Source organism: Leptosomus discolor, chromosome 5 (assembly GCF_034619465.1).
Source record: "Leptosomus discolor isolate bLepDis1 chromosome 5, bLepDis1.hap2, whole genome shotgun sequence".
Lineage (NCBI taxonomy): Eukaryota > Metazoa > Chordata > Aves > Leptosomiformes > Leptosomidae > Leptosomus > Leptosomus discolor.
The window spans coordinates 72,453,629-72,473,959 of NC_141395.1; the positions used below are offsets into that span (position 1 = coordinate 72,453,629).

A 20,331-nucleotide genomic window follows, 5' to 3' on the forward strand; every position below is an offset into this window, starting at 1 on the left:
TGCTGGTAGGGAAGTTGCGTTCTTTAAAAGTGGAGTGGAAGCAATCAGACCTTTTGGCGTGATGGACTAGAGTTACAGCAGGACCCAAGCAGGTGAATGAGTTCCTGTGCAGTTCGCTTCAGGAGAAGCAGATACTTTGGAAATGTTTTCAATGCTTTAGAAAGCATCCAGTGCTGGGTTCCCCAGCACAAGGGGTACATGTTGGCCAGACAGTCTGTGGAGTCTCCGTTCTTGGAGATACACAGAACCAAGTGGACATGGCCCAGCGCAACCCACTTTAATTGACTGCTCTGAGAGGGGATGTTGGACTAAATGATTTCCAGAGATTCCTGCCAACCTCAGTTTTTCTGTGATTCTGTGATCTGTACAGCTTAACAAAATGCATCCTGTTTGAGTTTCTTTTTTCTGCTCTGCTAATGTTGCCTTACTGGTAGTGCATTTAGCAGTATTTCTATTATTATGTCTATTATTGCTAGATTAATTGTTTATATAAAAGACAATGTCATATGAAGTCAACGTGTGCTCACATTTGCTCTTGTATATGGTAAATGTTCAGAAATGAAGGAAACAAACTCACTGATGATTTGTTGTGTTTCAATTGAGAAAATTTCAGTGCTGAGTCTAGTTACTTTTCTTTTTTTTACAGCTGAAATGCATAAATGAATCCATTGATCAAACAGGTCTTTCCTTATTGCCTCACCAATAAGGAGATTTCAAATTTAGTGAGTTTTTAATCATATCTCCGTCGGTTTGCAAATAGTATTTTATCAGATGGATGCTATGCTCAAAGATGACCTTTTTTCTGTGTACCAGTCCACAATCTGGGGTTCATGGCCTGCATCAACAATAAGGTTTTTAGAAAGAGAAGGGCTTGCTGCTGTTGTTTTTTTTATTTTTTTTTTTTTTTCTCTCTTAGTCCTCCACTGTTCTGAAAAGCAACCATATAATCTGATCAGTCTCCTTGTTTCTTATAGAAAGCTTAAGTCAACTGGCTGACTTAGATCCAGCAAACCATGGCTTTAAGAGGATTTTTGATTCACTATGGGGACATTATAACTTTTTGTTTTAATCCAACACAGACAAAGTTTTCTGGTTTTGTTTTTTTCCTGTGCAGAGCTTGACTGTGAAACATGCCTTTTATGCTTGGATATTCCCCGTTCATCATTAATATTAGGCTTTCTGTCTTTTCAGAGTGACATGTTGGATGTGAACCAGATCATTAAAGACCTGGCCTCCATGGTGCATGAGCAAGGAGACACAATAGGTAGGTATCACATTTAAAGTATGGGCTTTGTTACCCTCCTGCACCACACCAATGTGATGTTGTGTGGTCCCTCATGAGCAGCTCTTTGTTGATGCTGCGATTATTTTTCCTGTGTTTTGAGCGTTTTGTACATCCAGTGATGTTTTGATCTAACATGCTACCCTGTGCAATAGGGTTCCCATATTAAGGGTATATAGCTGGTATATTTAGCATAAAATAGAATTCACAAGGAGATTAGTCCATTCCCTTTTGACTGAAAAGGAAGCCGGAGAATATATAACTAACTGGAAAGGGATCCAATTCTTCCTTCCTACCCGGAACTGTAATTAAAAAACAATAGTAGTAGCAATTATTGTTATGATTATTGATAGTGGTGGAGAAAATCAAGCAGCTTGCTTCTCCTAAATGGAATTTGCTTTCCACATGGCAGGGTGTGTCTGATTAAATTTGTAGTAGCCTAACATCACGATGTTAGGCTTACATGCATAGTCTGAAGTTTCTGCCCATTAGTTGACCTCTTCTTGCTCTCCAGCTACCAAAGGCTAGGAGCGTGGTGGGGAAAACTTGAGAAAAGGGGTGAGAGTAACCCCATTTTTTTTTTTTAAAGTGGTTAATATTTATTTAATATTTAAGAGCATCCCATCACTGACAGCCACCGCTTTTTGTGAATAGAGAAATAAGATACAGTGGATAAGCTCCTTTTAAATTCCCTCTGACCCTTGTCTTTGTCACTGCTGTCTTCTGATGCAGCAAGAACAATCAGACTTTTTTTCTGTATCTCTCACTTTGTGTGTGTATAATAATACGGTGCCGTGCTTCAGAAGCAACTGTCTGCTTCCATATTTGAGAGCTAACAGTCCTAAAGCCACGCTAAGGGACCTAAAGTCCAGAGAAGCAAGATTCATGGAGATATTTCAAACCTGCAGTCCTCAGCTGAAGTTCTCACTGGAGCTTCTGGGAGCTGGATCAAGTCCTAAGACAGCCATATGTAGATCATAAAAGAAGAAACTCTTCTCTGCTGTTTATTAATCACTGTGGACTTCTTTGCCAAGCTCATACCTTTGCAAGTTTTCATTAGCATAAGATACCTCCTTTCACACTGAAATGAGCTACCTGCATCTCAGTGAGAAACACCACTGAGGTTCGCAGGTGCAGAAAAAAATCGAGATGATATCTAAACCCCTCTTGTTAGTATTTCTTTTTTTTTTTTTTTTCTTTTTTTTTTAATGCCTGTTTGGAAGCTCATTTTTGTACATGGATAACTTTGGAGCCTGATTCATCACCTAAAAGCACATCAGATGCTAATGCCTTGAGGGACATGACAACATACATCAGCTAGCTTCAAGATCCTTGTAACTCATTTTCTTAAGGCAATATATATTATTTTAAGATGTTGCCCATGCGTGGAAGCGACCCCAGTATTAACTTGCCTGTGAGAAACAGTTTGACTAAGGAGGATGTTTTGTCTTTGAGCCAGCATAAGGTTTTTTGTTGCTTTTATATCTGCCACGTTCTTTCTTTCTTCTTCCTGTTTCACTGCAGTAGATTTTTAATAGTTTCTTTAGGAGTATCTTTTCAGCCTGGCAGCCACTCAAGGTACCTTCCCAACCAATTGCTGAAAGGTCCCACTGTTTATCGTTTGACATTCATATTACACAGAAGTAAGTGAGATTAAGAATCGGGAGGCAAAGGGAGTTGAAAACCCCTGCAGTAAAAATTCAAAAAGCAGTGATGGCAAGAGGCAGCTCTCTTGGCACTCGTTTTATCTTTTTAATGCATTCATCTTACATGCATGAAATGAAAGTTCTGTGTGTGCTTGTTTAGAAAACACAGGAAAAATTCATAACCAGGGAATGTGAGATGCGCCACTCAACAAAGTGGTCCCAGGGCTCCAGAGCAAACCACTCTCTGGCTCACCTGAGCCAGGGAGAATTAATGGGAAGAGCTTGTCTGGTCTATGCATGACACAGGCAGAATAACACATACTTCTTACAAAAACCTAAAAGTAGTTTTGCTAGCATGTGGGCCAGTTCCTTAATGAACACATTCATAACACTCCCTAGGGTAGAGAGCAATTTCTGTCATACAAGGAGGAAACAGATGAGGGGAAATGCAGACTCGGGGCAGCATGTCTCTGTTATTTTTTGTCTTCGCAAATAAACTCCATGCCTGTGTTCCTACTCGTAGCATCTCTTTGATATGAATATTTAACTGAGCATTACCGTATCAGTGAGTCCAAGCCCTCGAAGCCAAAACAGGCTAGTGGCTTAGGTTACCTTCAAATCAACAGAAAGAGTCTTTCTGCACAATCTTACATGAGCTCTAGGCAAAAGCATCCCTATGCAGCTTCATCACATAGAGTGCTGGTGAGGGGAAGGGATGCAAGGAGGAGGACACTAATTGGAGAAATCAATAATAGGCTGTGGAGTTGTTGTTGGCACCATGATTTGGGTTCTATAACCATGGGATACTGTTACCAGATCAGCATCTGCTTGGGAGAGATGGCGTTCACCTCACTAGTCAGGGCAAAACTATTTTCGCCAATATGATGGCTGACCTCGTGATTAAACTAGTAATGATGGGGGAAGGAGGGAGAGACAAGCAGGCATATGGAGGGAGCAATGGACGGAATTGCTGAATAAAGGGCATGGGGTGGTGTGGTACGAAGGTTTCACAAAGTCATCAAAATGGGGCCTGGGCAGGATCACCTTTAGCACTTGCATGTGAGCAGGGAGGTACCTACAAGGCACCATTGTGGACAAATACCCCAAACCCCCTCCAGGAACTGAACATACAGGGGTGCATCTCTAAAGTGCCTGTACATTAATGCACACAGTATGAGGATTAAACACAAAGAGCTAGAGATCTGTGTGAAGTTACAGGGCTAATGATTTTGTTGGGATCATGGAGATGTATTAGGTTGGCTCCCATGACAGGTGTTGCATTGGAGGGATACAGTCTCTTCGGGAAGGACAGAATAGGGAGACTAGAAGGAAGAGTTGCCATTTATGTAAAGGAGCAGCTGAAGTGCATGAGGCTCTGCCTGGGGATGGATGAGGAGCTGATGGAGAGTTTATGGGTTAGGATTAAAAAGAAGACAGGCAAAGTGGATGAGGCCCTTTACAGACAGATAGGAACAGCCACACGTTTGCAGACTCTCGTCCTCATGGGGTATTTTAACTACCCCAGTATCTGTTGGAGGGACAACACAGTGGAGCAGAAATAATCCAGGAGGTTCTGGAGTGCATTGATGACAACTTTGGAGATCTAGTGTACAAGTGAAAGATCTCCAGATGGGTAGAAGAGGGCCATCTCACTGCTAAATTTTACTCTCATGGTAGCAGAAGTGTTCTTCAGCAAAAACCATCCAAGGCAAAGATTAATGACTTGGCACTATGAGAGGTAAATTATGTTGGAGTTGATTAGTAGAGCAACAGTCACTTATTTCTATGCTCATAGATGGCCACTCAACTGAACTGCAGCTTGAAACATTCCAGGTTTTCATACTGAACATCATTATTTTGCATGCGTGATCTTGTTCTTCCATTTGCCGTGCTGGGATAGATAGATATAGTTCCATGAAATCAATTTTGTAACTGGTGTTGGGGAGAAGTGAATCCTTAAATCCCCAGTTCCTGTGAAGGAAGTGTCAACAATGCAGCTGTCAGTATTTGTATTAGTACCTCGTGAAGGCAAGTGCATATTTGTCCGCCTCTGTAGGCTGCTGTTTGTGCTGTAACAGAGAATAGAGATGACCTGAATAATACAGTTATGGCATTCTTTTTGCCTAAGGCAAAAGAAAATGCTGTTCTGTTTTTTGTTTTAGAAGAGCTGTTTTTCCATCCTACCTGTGTATGTAACTTTACTAGTTATGGCAAAGTAACATGCAAGATCTACATCCCATATCTAAACTGCTCTAATTCAGCTTTCACCACTTATACCACTGTTTGCAGCTCCATCACATTTCTCAAAGCCACAAGGAAAGACCCACGTTGTTCCGAAAACATTTTACATTTTTAAGAGTCACGTTTCTTCCTCTTTTTGGACAGTTTTGGAATCAACCTTCTGCCAGTGTATCTGTAACCTCCCCAGCTCTCTAAAATGGGAGGAGATCCCAAGATCACATACCAGCCATCTATTTTAAGATTACAGCAGCAGAGACACAGCAACTAATTTACCAGTCCTTCACCTCCTTGTCCAGACCAAATATATACAAATCCCACTTGGTGGAAGAAGACACCACTGCGTCAAAAACACTTCCTCAAGCTTTCTTTTTCTTCCATTACTTATCCAGGCTTTGATCTTGGTGCTACTAACATTTCACTTCACTCTTGAAGTCTGAGCATTTTATATTTGAAAATACTAAGGTGAAGAAACTTCATACCACAATCTAAAATGGGTGCTTCCTGACTTGGCAAACATAAGTACATGGTATCTGTCAGACTAGAGCCCACACACCTGACAAGTATAAACATGGCAGCTGGTGCTTTCCTTCAGTCTCGGAGGAACTTCTTGATGGGGTCGATATATTCAGTTCTTCAGCAATGCTGATACTCACTGACATACCATATTGTCACTTATTGCCTGATGATAATAATAATAATAAACTCCCTTCAAAGGAAAATATATTTGCATGAATGCAAATGGTTGCTTATTTTGGGAACTTTTGAATGTGAGGAGATTTTTTTCAGTTTGGGGTTGTTCCTTTTTTCTTTCCTGTGAAATTCGGTCAGCTTTGTGGCCTATCATCATTGCCTTTCTGACCTGAAGGCTGGTTTAACATATAGACACTGTCAAGAGGGCCCATCGGCACCCTTCCACACACTTCCACCTCCAGTCTGACTGCCTGAATGGCACAGCCAAGAGTCTGTTGTCAGACACGCTGATGCAAACCGAGCCGGGAAATCATTCAACTAGATCCTTAACTAAACTCTCCTGAGTTATGTGTCTCAGTTGGGACATCTACAGAAAATTAACACATCTTGAGAATAGTCCCTGAATACCTGAATGTAACAGCTTTAATATCTACATTCAGTTGAATGTGGTCTGCAAAGTCTCTCATTTGGTTAAGTTTCCTAAGCGATCTCAGAGGAGGCTGTTATGTGAATGGGTACATTTATGTCCTTATTGGTTCATGATGAATTGGGAAATCTCTTGGCTCTCTTGCTTTCAGCCACTTGTTGAGACATGGAATTACATTCAGTACAGAGCACAGCCCATGCAGGAAGGGCAAACTGGGGTGTTTCCGAATGAGTGATAATCTATTCCGCTTCCCATTCACTTCCCAAGAAACCTCCGATTTCTTTGTATATACCCTGTCATCAGTTTGTTGTTGTATTATCTAAGTCTAACAGCTTTATTGTAAACCACCCCAGGTGCTGAAATTGCATAATCTTACTACACTTAACTGCCTTGTAGGCAGCAATTTTAAGGTTAAGGTGTTTTGTATACCACTGGCCTTGCTCTCCCTGTTTATCTCGACTTCAACAGTGGTGGCCTCCACTAGGACTTTTCACACATCCTTGGCTTCAGACAGTACTGAAGAGTCTATAAGATGCTCGATTTCATGTTAGGCACAGGCTGATGACCACTGCTGCAACTGAATTGTTGGAGTCAGGTCTGGGCTACCATGATCTCTGACCAACTCATTTTACTTGAGATAATAGTCAGCACGAAAAATTAATGAGGTTTTGTGCTTCTTTCCTGTTTCTGCGCTCTGTGAGTGCGATTTTTTCTGTCTTCCCTTGTTGTATGTGAACTTTTACATTTAGCTGTAGTGCTGACAGTGCTGGTAAGACAGCACATGTTGGTTTATCAGTGAAAGAATAATGGGTGACTCTACACTTGCAAATTGACTAACACCTAAAGATTTGTCTGCTGTTCTGTGTTTGACCATCATAATGTGATTGGGCTGGCATACTTGCAGTTAATGAGCCATCTAATTTTGAACAAGTAACAAGGCTCTCTTCCTTTTATGAGGTTTATTGCCACCAGTAGGATTCTTCTCACACCAATTTGTCCAAAGTCGTTTTTGGTAAGTTGGAACTGCCATGCTCTAAATTTCTAGTAATGCTGCAATTGAGCAGTAAATATCATAAAGGCAGAAGCTGCCCAGGTGGTTGTTTTATTTCTACTGGGAGGTGTTATACCCTGCCACAAACAGAGTGTGTTTGGGAGGCCATGGCTTGAGTGGGTTAAGTAAATCAAACAAGCCATGTAAAGCAAAAGGGGTCAAGCAAGTTGTAAATATCAGTGACTTCACTTTGTAGGTAAAATATATGATCTTTCAAAGACAGCAGGCAAAAATAAAGTATATATATTTCTATGAATCAACACCTCTATCATCCTCATTTATTCCTGTGACAAACTCAGATTGACACTTCTTTCATCAGTTAACTGAGCTATAGGACCCGATAGCTGTGGGCTTCTGAAAAATGCTGGATGCAAATGAAATTAAAGCATTTATCCAAACTGTGTCGATTCATGAGCTGGATTTGGAAAAACTAATATAATTATTTTATTTTTCTTTCTTTTTTGTCATTTAAACAAACATTTTATTGCAGTTTGACATAATATTTTCTTTAACTTGGATGTCTTACAGAATTAAAAAAAAAGTGTTGAGTTTACATCACAAGGAAAAAGAGTGTGCTGCACACAAGTAGCTGGGATTTCCCAATCAAAGCTAGATTGAGTGCTGTTTTGCTCTTTAAATTACTTTCAGAGTTTATTTTGGAAAAAAAAAAAAAAAGAAAATCTGTCATGCCCATAAATTTATGCACAAAAAATGTCTTGTTGAAATATCTTTTTTTCATCAGAAAAAGAAGGAAATGGAAAAAATAAATGTGAATGAGGTCTATTGCCACGGTATAATATCCTCCCATGTGCAATTTTCGTGGAGTTAAAACTAGAGCCTTGGATTACCCAAAGCCATATGAGAACATTCTATGGTAACTGTGGATATCTCAGATAGACAGCTGAAAGTGTACACCAGGCAATGAGCAAAGAGACCATACCATGCACCCTCAAGAAACTCTTCATATGCTGACTCTTCTCCTGTGGTAAATATCAGTAATTTGAGACCACTTGTCTCTGTAAGAAAGAACGGTCAATTGCTTTGCACCTGCTAAAGTGGTAATATTTCTGCACTCTGCCATTTAGCACAGAGCAAATGATACGAGGTGCCTTATTTTCAGGTAGGATGTGCTATTTTCCAATAGATACATGTAGGACAACGCTTGAATTTCAAATCCCTCGAAGATGTATCCTGGCAGGCATGGCAAACCTCTGGCAGGGCAATACCATTTTTCAGCCCATACATATGTAGCAGATACTTGACATTTCCAAGATGCATTTCAAGGACAGTATAAATCACTCAGGAGCTCAAGTGTTGTAAATTTATGCTGCTGTTTGGCCATTGCCTTATAGCCGCTTTTTTTATTCATACAGACTACGGCTTTGGGCTGTTGGCCGAAGAAAACCAGCAGGATGAGGTGGTTATGACATTTTAGAGTAGTTTAAATAGTCTTTCCAGGCCTGCCTGGAAAATTAGGGTGAGTGGTTGTTCAGTGCCTCAATCCTTACCTCCGAGGGTCATGGTGTGTTACTGTGTGGAAGAATTAGAGCTCTGCTAAAACCAAATAGAAAGGTAAGTTCTATCTGCCTTTTGTTGGAAGCAAATACCATGGCTCCTGATGACTCATGGAGCTGAAAATCCTATTTCATTGCACCAGTCTAAGCCAGTGTGACCCATTTAGCCTTAGTTTAGCATACGGGCGAGATTATTTTATGAATCTTCTCATGTGTGGAATTTGTAATTTCACGTTTACATTGAAGTTTGCAAATGACTAACCCTAAGCCATTTTAAACTTCACTCTGGAAGAACTGCCATAGTTTTCCTTCCCTTTAACGCCCATAGTGGTGTCTGTAGAGATCCTGAGGGTCTTTGTTCGTGGAATAGCACTCACTTTAAAACTCTCCAAGTACATGGCAATTAGAATGGGCAAAATTCATTCTCATGCTGAAAGCAATTTCACTCCAAACCTGGCTTTTAATTAGGAAAGAAACATTTAAGCATTATCAAAATACTCTTTTTTAAATTATTATTTACTATTGTGCTTCTCAGTGTGTTATATTGATTATTTTTAGCCAGAAGTAGTAGTGAGAAAAGAGGGTTAAGCTTATTAAAGTGCTAAAAATAAAAGCATACTATGAAACCTAAAGGGGCCCATTTTGGTTACTGCCAAGTGGAAGCATTTTAAAATTCTCATTCACAAGCTCACTTTCCTGTCTTTCAGGCAGATTTACTGAAAAAACTGCCTGGTGAAACCAGTCCATTGTTGCTGCTATAAAGACCCAGGTCATATGGGTGGTCCCTTGATATGTTAGGACAAAAACCTCACTCCAGCCACTGTCACTCCAGTAATTTCACATATAAGGCTCCTGTTGGTCGTTAGCAAGGCTTGATCTCAGAAGACAGGTAAATAGATAGCACTGAGAGACAGCTCCTAGGGTCATCATGATTTCTGTCTCTGTGTGACAAGTGTGTCATAAAAACATATCAAAATACATCTAAAAGCTGGTTAGTTCTGTTGCCTTCATCACTTTTATCGATAGGATATGTTTTAGCGAGAAAATTAGAAATCTTTTCCTAATTCCTTGGTGCATTTGTTTGCAGCCACCATCTGCTTTGGTGAAGCCCTGCCCCTCAGTTTAATAAAATGGCCATCACATCGCCTTAAAAGTTTTTGTGTGATTTCAAAATGTACCATAGATATGTCATTACAGACTGAGGATAGAAAATTGTTGTGGGGTTCAGACCCTTTGGAAAATCTCAGACCCAGGGCTGGGTTACCTATTTGGGAACAGAGTCACTGTTCAAGGTCAAGGGACCTTGAAGGTCAAGGGACCTTCATATCAAAGCCAACGAGAAAGGGAAAGGCAGATCCCTCCAGCAGGTTTTTTCAGTCCACCTAGAATCCTACTGCCCCTCTGGAAATACTTGTCTCTCCATCCCCCAGCAAGGTACCTTGGCAAGGAGCCTGAAAATGAGCAAGTAAAAGCTGTGAACCGTCGCTGGCATTCGGCACAGATGCACTGAAATAGCTGTGAGTGACATGTTCATCATTAACTTATTAATATCATTGACTTATTACTTACTTCCTTGTGATTTGACCCAAATTCTCTTTCTTTCCCTTGTTTTCCTGCGTGGACCAGCAGAAATATCTAGTTAAATTGCATTACATATTTATGCCTCATTTTTATAGCATTTTAGAGCTGTTTTGGTAGTTTCTTGCTCATTTTATTTTTCCCCTGCGTCTCAGGATTACAAGTTGCTTCAAAAACTATTTTAAATGGGAGTTTTGCTTCTTCCAAGGCGGGTATTGCCCTGTTAGGAGAACAAGTGAGCGGAAACAGTGCCACCAGGGTCCAGCCTCCTTCTGTAACAACACATCAACTCATATAGGACATGTAGCACACGTCCATCCTACTTCTGCAAGCCTGGGGAAAACATAAATGATGTTTGCAAAACACAGTGCATAACGTATGATTAGCCCATTCTATGCAGTGCTAAGGGGGCGTTCACAGTGTTTAATTTTATCTAATGAAAGCAAATCTCCTTAGGCCCCTCTGCAGGCAGCGGAAAGCACTAGCTTCCTCTGGAGGGCCATTTAAGGAAGCTAAATTAAGCTCCTTCTGTGATTTCCCCCTGCCCCAAGAGAGGCACAGACAGATTACTCTTTTTTGAGTAGAATATCTTTCAAACTTTTCTCCTCTGTAGCTCTTCTGTGCCTAAATGAGTAATTTTCTAAGGATAATCAGCCTATAAGAGGCATTGAGTCATGAAGGGGGTCTGTACTAAGATCCTGGGAAACATCAGATATATGAGCAAGTTCTGTTGCTTTGATGAGGCAGTTGTCAAGGTGTTCAGCACACTTCCCCCACTCTTTCCAAATCTCCCAAATCCTCCCACCCCTTCCAAATCGCATCACAAAGTAGCTTAAAACATGGAGGTGCTTTTCTACATGAAGTTGTATTTTGTAACCCAAAACCATGGTCAGACTTTGTACTTCCAAAACTCACAAGTGTCCCGGGAGGATATATTTTTTCTTTTGGTTCAATTTTTTACCTGATTTTTTTCTTCTTTTCTCCACATCCTAACATGAGTCACAGCTTGGCTATAGGAAAGTTGTGTCATGTTAAAGGTTTGAGTGGTCAGGATCTGAATTTCAATTGATGCAAACTGCTGGTGTCCCAGTGGCTAATTCTTATGGAGTTCCACAGAATGTATGAAACTTCAGGCAAAACGAATCTAGTTAACTATACATCATGTAGTCATGCTTAACCATAGGAGTAAATACTTGCCAACAACTAGGCAACTAAGAATTTGTCCCCTTGGTTGAGTGACTAGTTATTCTGGCTGATGTGTCCTGAATGTGTTAATGACATATAAACTCTTATGGTCTCTCTGCCCTGTTGTTTCCATATGCAGAGAGATGCATACAGACAGTGCTGGAAATTGGACTGGGGCTTGTAGTTGCCAGTTACACAGAACTGTCTTAAAATACAAAGACAGAAAGCAAGCACTCCCCTGTCCTACAGAACCAACCTAGCTCATAGATCTACTTTTCAGCTCTTTCTCAATTCTAATGAGAAAACATCAAATATCCCTCTACTGCTACCCCTATAAAATATGTAGAGTGACCAATTACTGATTTGTGGGTTAACCTCAATGTCTGGCTGGAAAGACTTCAGGGCCAGCCCTGGAGCTGTGACATCTGTTCTTTTTAAGCAGGAGCGTGATACCAATTAACAGTGATAGCACTTGTGGAGATGTGGTAGTAGGATTTTCATTGTAAACTCACCTAGGACTTCATTGTTAACAAGTGATATGTTGAAATCTGTCTACCATGTTATACTCACAAGAAACACCTTATTTCTCAGGCACATCTGTTTGAGGTAGACCTTGGGTAGAACCACTCATTAGGCAAAAATGCTGCTCACTGCAGTGTGCTGTTGGGCTATTCATGTTCCTGTTCATAATTTTTTGGTAATTCATCACCATTTTTTTTTTTTTACTGGTATTGAAAAGAAAAATGTGGCACTTTCCCAGAAATGCCTTCAGCTCAATGTAATACTGGAAGTAAACTCTTCAAGGCTGTCACAGTCATGTGTGCATGTGTGGGGATGCAGCTCTTCTAAGGCTCTGTAGAAGAAAATTTGGTATTTCTTCATAGCCAGAGGTTGAGTTCCTTAGAAGCCTTTTGATCTCTTCCTGCTGAGTTCTGAGTGCAAGAAAAGCATTCTGGCAGAGGCCAGTAATGCTAACCAAGGTTCACGGTGTTAAAGTCTTAATAAAAATGGTTTGAGAAGCATTGAATAGAGCAAATAAAATTATGCTATATCAATCTATAAAAGTGCCAGCCACGTGGTTTTTTTTTCTTGCGTATTGCAGCGTGCATAATCTAAAATAAAAGGAATGGAAAACCATCTCTCCCAGGTATAATACAAGACTTTTAACAGGTTTCCAAGTGTCAAGCTGAAGTTTGTTTATTCCATGGTTCTGTTGGCTTGCAGTTTCTTTGCTCTTTTGTTTTGTTTTTTAAGTTGCATTATCAGAAATGTGTAATTACATTAACAGACTTGCAACATTGTTTCACTTAAATATAGCAAAAACCTCAACACAACCACTTTCCACAGTTTATCTGCAAACCCTTATTTCTTTACCTGTCATAAAAGTGGCCAGACTAATTAATGTTCTTTCCTTCAAAACCAAGAGAATAAATTACTTAAATCTTCAGTGGCGTGTCTTAATCCAAATCCTAATACCATCAGTTGAAGAATTTCCGTTAATTTGCTTATGGATTAGAGAAATCCCTGGAACCTTATTCTCAAATTTCTGCCTGTGGTTGAATTCCTTCTGGTGAGTCTCGTATTGTCCATGATGTAATATCTGCTCAAAACCACTCAGAAGCAGACCAAGTGCACATACTCTTCCATTGTGGCCAGAAATTATTGGCTGCACATTTCTTAGGGGACAAGCTGGCCAAGATTTCTGAGATTTCTGCTGGAAACACAAACCCTTATTTGCAGGTTTTCTGCTATAGATGTCTTGCTTTCTAAGCACAGCTTTGGAGGCAAAGTTAATACTTGTCTTTGATGGAAGCGGGGAGCTGCCAGCTGCAATGTGTAGCTGATAATCTTTCTTTTCTAGTCTCATTTTGATTCCTTATAGTTCCTTCAGCTTCCCCCAATATCAGACCTAGCAATCTAGGTCTCTTCCTAGACTCTTCCGTAATTTTAGGTATCAGCAGTGTGTCTCAGTGTGAGCCATCTGTACAGACCTCCCTTGCAGCTTGGAAATGTGATCGAGGAGTTTAGGCTGCAGTTCATCTAACCTGATCAGCAGTAGGCAGCTACTGTAGAGAGGAGTGAATTGCACACTGTGGACTTGCTCTCTGTTGACTACGATAGTGTCCAGGGTGACTTGCTCAAGTACAGACACCTGGGGATGGTAAATAACCCACATGTACTCAGATGAATCTTATCCCTGAGCTCCCATAATGAGCTGATTTCAGATACAAACTGCCATCTCCCTTCTGTAATTTAAGTCTTATCTAGTAAATTTACCAGTCTTGAGCTACTTTCCTTTGAATTCCCTATCAGTCTTCCCATTGGCTTCAGTGGGAATGAGATGAGCTGGTAACCTGGGGACACATGGAGAGCTCTCAGTCATACTGCCTCTGACTGATGGGTTAGGTGTTCAGAATGGGTGGCATTCCTATTTCCCTGTAGTATTACACCTTGCAAACAAGAGGCTTCTCACCTCTTTATGGCCATGAGTAAATTGCTGAATTGCTGTTGGTATAAAGTCTTTGTTTTAGGTTTGTACACTGTAATTATCTTCTCTTATCTTAATTTGCAGATAGTATTGAAGCCAACATTGAGACTGCATCATCTAATGTAGAATCAGCCAATGAGCAGTTGGCAAAAGCCAGTCAGCACCAAGTAAGTGGGTCTAAAAAACCCTACGAATACATTCAGTAATAGTATTTAAAATAAAGAGAACACTTGGCGGCTGTGAACCACATGGCACATGGGCTGCGTTGGATTTGCGCTACCTGCAAAGATGATAAAGCATACTCTAAGTAAGAGATAAACTTTTTTCTTTATATATGATTAAATTACTGTAGCATCAACAATTTGCGTCAGAGTAGTCATTAAGAGATCTGCATATTAAAGAGACATTTCCCAGCAGGAAACTCAACAATTAGCTACTGTTGTTCTTGGAAAGACATCGTAAAAAGTACATCATTTAAGTGTGTATGTGCTTCTTATTGGAGTGTTTCCCTATAATCAGGCAACAGTGCTTTTCAAAAAAAACCTGAGTTGTCAAAAGACATGATGTCGTTGGTGAATAATGGCTACGGGAATGGCATTCAGCACTTTTTAAAGGCAATTTGAGGGTAGGGGTTTTGCTGTCTTTGTTTTTGCTTTTTCTTCATCAGAGCAAGAATAAAACACACACACACACACACAAAACCATTAATCTTTCTGAAAATAGCTTGACCAGAAAGAACTCTTCAATTCTTATAGTTAGTACTTTCTAGGGATGAAATGGGGGGTGAGGGGGAAGTGAACAAAGAAAAAATTGTTATTGCGTGTGTTAGATTGACAGACCAAAAGCTGTTAGTTTCCTTTTTTCCTCAACCATAAATTGGTTTGTTGAAGTCTAAAGTGAGTTTTATGTGTCTGGAGTCTTATGACAAAAGGTAGCTGAGGTCCACGCAAGTACACAGCGCTTCCTTGTTGGTCCTTGGACACAATGAATTCTGAAGGTCTGGGGCAAACTTCCAGGCCAAAGCAGTAAGAGCCACAGGCATTTTACTCCACTGAAAAGGAGTAATGTGATTTTAAAATTCTCTACAGCTCATTTTCCGGTGTAACGCACTTTGCCAATTGTGGATAATAAGAATAACTTTTGTAGAACTTTGATATTGCAGAAACTAAGTGTGATCTTCAGCTACATTTTAGTTTTGAACATATATTCAAGACAATGTGGGTCACCCTGCATGTAATCCGGCATTTGCTTTGAAAATAGCCAGTTGCGTTTTTACTTCATGAAGTCTAAAATGAGACTAGAATAAATTTAATACTTGACAGTAGAGCCGATTGTAAAGCTGCAAATGAGTTAATGAAAATTTTGGCTAAGAAGGTCAAAGAGTAGTCAGGCAGAAAATGAAGGCAGCACAGTGTAAAGGATCTGCTTTCTTCAGCCAGCAGGAGCTGCTGAAATAGCCTGCCCAGTTAGGAGGTCCTTTATTCCTCAAATAAGTTGATCAAGATGAAGATATAGCCAGTTTTAGCAAGTCAACTGCTGCTAAGGGTGTAAATGTGTACTGACTAGTATTTATGTGAAAACACTTCAGAGTCTCCCTTGCCCTTGAAACAAGCCTGTATAGACAAATACCACTTAGAAAAAGTCCACTAGCGAAGAAAATGTACAATCCACATCTCCTGTAGAGGACAGGTAGCTATCCTGTAACACTGCTGGTTGAGAATCACTAGACAAATGAACACAACTCCAGCTTGCTCTCTGTCACCTCTTTCATGAGGTTCCCTGAGATATGGACAGAAAATGAAGTTTTTGTGACTTCAGTTGCTGGCCTGCTGTCTGGGGTTTGTCAAATGGCGTATGACACCTCTTCTGCTATGTGCTGTGATATCTGTTCATCTTGCATCCACAAGGACATAGTCTCCATAATGTGACAAGAAGAGTCCTGATCACACAGCCCTCAAAGGCTTTTGTGGCAAGCAATGTCGGTGCCACTTGCAAATGTATGGATAATGCAGTGTGAGTATAAGTCATCCTTCCAGGTTATATGTATAGTTTTGACCGCTTAAGAAATATTTAGGATGGATTTGGGAGAATGATCAGCTGGATGGCTTTGTGGGTGAACTGCTTTCAAGGGAGCTGCCATAGTTTCACACACTTAAAATTCACTCTGTACTCTTCGGTGCTGCTCAGAGATCAAAAGCACAGGCTGTTTTTTAAATCTTACTGGGTAGTTTTCCTTCTTTGGTTAAACTGCCAATTCATTAATGTATTTGGCTGTTACCTGCAGCCTCTAGTACTGTGTGATGAAATCAGACCGACTTACATACAATTGTTATTTATTCCTATTTATATGTATATATGTATATAAATATGTGTCTGTGTATGTAGTGTTTTTATGAGTATATCGACAAATGTATACCTAAATTGAGAAATCAGAAATGTCAGCATCACTGAAGCATTCAAGCTTAAGACCTACTGTAGACCTTAATGAACAGATTTCTGTCAGGAATAAATATTAAGTGACTGGTTATTTAACATAATGTTTGAATGTAATTCAATGCAGCCACTTCAACAATACAACTTGGAGCACCAGTCCCAACCTGTACATTAACATAACAAAGCATCAGTAAATAGCTTTTCTTTAACTAGTACAAAATAAGGCATTTACATTCCCTGAAATGATAGAAATGTTTAAACAAATGTAAATATCTTCCTGCTGAGGTCCTTTGTCTGGATTTTAAATTTTGTAAGGTGCTCCTTCATCTTGAGATGTGTGTGCTAACAGTAGTGTTTTATTACTTTGTGTGAATTCTCTTCACCCACCTACAAAAAAACCCAACACTCTCCACCCCAAAAAAACCCTGTAAAACAATATTAGAGAACACTTGAGGGAAATGTGTGATAAGTAAGGTAGTGGTGGCCAACTTTCAGGCTGGAAAAAGCTGTGGGGTGGCTCAGGACAGCCTGCAGCCAGCCCCTACTCTCAGCCCAGGGAAGGGAGCAGTAGGTGGCTGTGCGAATGGTTCGTCTTCCCTCCTCTCTGTTCCCTGCCATCTCCTACCCCATGGGCCTGCACATCTCCCTCCTTTTCAGTGGACGTGTACATGCAGGCTGCATCCTGAGGGAGGTGTAACTCTCCACTGATCACTATGCAGAGGTGAGATATCAAATTGCAACCCTTGTGTGTCTCCATCTGACGTGACATTTTTGCTTGTCTCAGCAAAAGGGTTGGGCGCTGTTGTTATAAGAGGCAGGATCAGAGAGCTCAGGAAAGTAGATGTTCTCAATTTATCATTGTGCACCTGATCTCAGATGCCACAGGAGTTCCCTGAGTCCATGCTAGGTACCATAATTGGCAGCCACATTATTGCCTGTAGTCCTTCTTCTCAGCTGTAGACTTTACCACCTGACAGTAACATTTCCCTGCTTCGCCAAGTAAATTCACTGTGGACTCTGTGGTGGTCAGATATTGAAGAGACGCTATGGACCATATAGAAAAATAACAATACCCATTATGCATGATGTAGAAAATTTTATCTTATGTCATATTCACTGTATTTCCATCAATTTTTCGCTGCCATTGTAAATCATTGCGTAAGTTCTGATTTCAGCACTGCTTCATTTATATTCAGTGAGAGGTATTTACTGTATCTGTGCTGCAATAGAGGAAGTGGTAGATGAACTTGTATTTAAGATGAAAGGATAAATGTTGGATATTGATACCAGGAGTAGAGGAACAGAGGCCTGTTTCCATACGAAACCCCTCTTGGTCACAGAAACTTGAAAATTTTACTTTGTTGTCCTACTTTTCACTAGAAAATTCAAGTTTAAAACTAAGTCTGTCAGAGAGAAGCCAGAAGAAGTGATCTTCTGCAGTAGACTTGCTTCAGTGCCCTTTTCTGTGAGGGTCTCGCATCTCTTGGATCTAAAGCAGAAATGATGACCCTTGCCATTTAATACCAATGGCCCAGATTTGTCTCCTGAAATGTCACTGTCCATACCCCTAGAGAAAATGATTCACTCCGCCTATCTTAAACCACCAATTTTAACATGGATCAAATTGCTGTCTGGAAGATAGGGATTTATTGTACCAAACATGAGTGTATTTGATGGAGACATGTATATCTGAGTTGAGTGTCTGGATTCCCTTTACTCCCACCAGGAGGAGGAATTCTTTCCAGCACACATCTTGTCTCGTCTCACAGGAGATGTCTGACATAGGTCTGATGACTGCCTCTCTGGAGAAGTCTGTTGTCTTCTTTGTCTATAAAGTCCAGATGATAGCAATTACATCACAAATATTTCAAGGGAAAATCAATCACATGCCTACCACATATTCCTTTTTTGGAAAAAAAAAAAAAAGGCAGATCTAGACACCTGATGATCTCAGTACCTGCCTTTGAGATTAGCTTAGGTGGGCTGAAGGTCACACAGAGAGGCTGACTGCGGCCGGATGAGCAGTTTTGCTTTGCTCAGTTTGTTCATAGCTTCCTGCAGATGGATTGAGAGGAAGAAAAAAAAAAACAACGGAGACTCCACAGATACATATTAAACCAGTTACTCTTTTTTGACGCGCAGTTTGGCCCCAGTTCAGCTTGGCCACACTGACTGAAGGACTCTGTGTGCTGACTGTTGAAGCTAATTTGTTTTGGAAGAGCTGCTTGTGTAGCTCTGATTAATGCTGGTTGCTTTCCTTCCCTATATCCTCTGTGGAAGTCAAGCTAATTTGGATTCACTGGCGTCGCAAAGGCAAGCAACAGTTCAGTGACCCACTTGTGTAGTCTAAGAACAATGAGGTTTTTTCCTGTAAAGAAGCAATTCCTGGGTCTGGCTTTCAGGGATACACAGAGGGGCACTTTGAAGGCTGGAGCTTTAAGGAAAAAAGCCTCATAAATCTATGACATTTGCAGAGAGATCTTATTGCCTGGGGACGACCAATAAAGGTCTGCCTTCAACTTTGGCACTAATAACTCATTTGTATTTAAAAAACAAAAGAAAATTCGAGTTTGGAAAATCACCTTCTTGGAGTCTTTGAAATTTCCTGGCATGCCAGCCTCTTAAAACACTTGCGACTTATAAATACTGTGATAATGAAGATTGTCTTCTCCTCTTCCCTAAGATCCTGCCTTAGGCCACCATTAAATTGTTTTAAAGTTAACTGTTTTAAAGCTATGATGTACAGCCAGTTAGCACCACAATATGATGGGATTGCACCCTGATATCTGCTGCAGCAGCCACCCAGCATGCTGTGAACCCACGGTGGACTGGTGTGGTTGGAATATCTTGATGCAAACACAGCAGCTACTCAGTGTCCTAGGACAAGAAGAGGCTAGATGCTCATAAGGCAGATTTGTGACTGAGATGTAACAACAGTCTAGTGCTAACTATAAGAGGCAGCGTATACGATCAACCTCATGTTGCTGTGGCTTGTCTGTGTCTGTCGCCCATGTGAGCATGGCTGAGTTTGCTTCTTCTTTGAGTAATTAACTCTTGGAAGTTTTATTCGGGGGATTATGAAGCTGTTCTTTCTTCTGGCGGGTTCTGCCTGTGCAAGTGATGGGAGCTGAATTAAAGCTGCAATAGGAACTCAGAGCTCTGTAAGGACTCCAAGAAAAGCCATTACTGAAGCGACTGTGTAATTACATGACTGAGCCTTAATCCCCCTCTTCAGCAGCAGAAGGAAACATTGCCGCCATCCGGAGTCCTCACGATTCTGTGCTGTGATCTTCAGTTAGTAAAAGAAGTCCTCCCCAAATTGCCTGAATCTCAGAAAGAACAATGAATTTGCAGTCCCTTTCTACTTTCTCAGCAACACACTCACACCAGCCCAGTTAAGAAACCTCTGCCTGGGCTTCCAGAACTGATTTCTTCAATTTCAAAGCAATTTCTCCTCTGTAGCACTTGTTTTCTTTCCACGCTTTCCCCCTCCTGTTAGGACATATCTTTTCATTTTCACCCTTAATTCCAGTCTCTCAGTCCTCCCCTGTTGATGCATGGCTGCCAGCAACACTGCTGCCTCAAACAGTCCATTCCCTTATAATGATCCTGGTAATTTGCTTGCCCAGGTCGCTCGAAACCCACCACATAGGGATGTTTGCCTGTACCTCCTGTCAGATGTGCCACCGTGTGGTCTGTGTTGCTACAGAGCCTTGAAACAAATCCTTGCTGCATGCCTGCCCCTATCTTCAGGCTCCTTGTGTCTTGGCAGTGTGCTGTTGCCAGCGAGCAAGTC

General features: G+C 40.8%; 1 protein-coding gene across 1 annotated transcript in view; it reads left to right on the forward strand.

Moving 5' to 3' along the window:
- The window catches only part of TSNARE1 (t-SNARE domain containing 1), a 197,085-nt gene extending 182,777 nt beyond the window's left edge, over nucleotides 1-14,308 (forward strand). The window contains exons 8-9 of the mRNA XM_086466042.1: nucleotides 1,192-1,264; nucleotides 14,187-14,308. Of these exons, the coding sequence (XP_086322168.1) occupies nucleotides 1,192-1,264; nucleotides 14,187-14,308 (195 nt within the window). The remainder of the gene's footprint in view (nucleotides 1-1,191; nucleotides 1,265-14,186) is intronic.
- The last annotated feature ends 6,023 nt before the right edge of the window (nucleotides 14,309-20,331 follow it).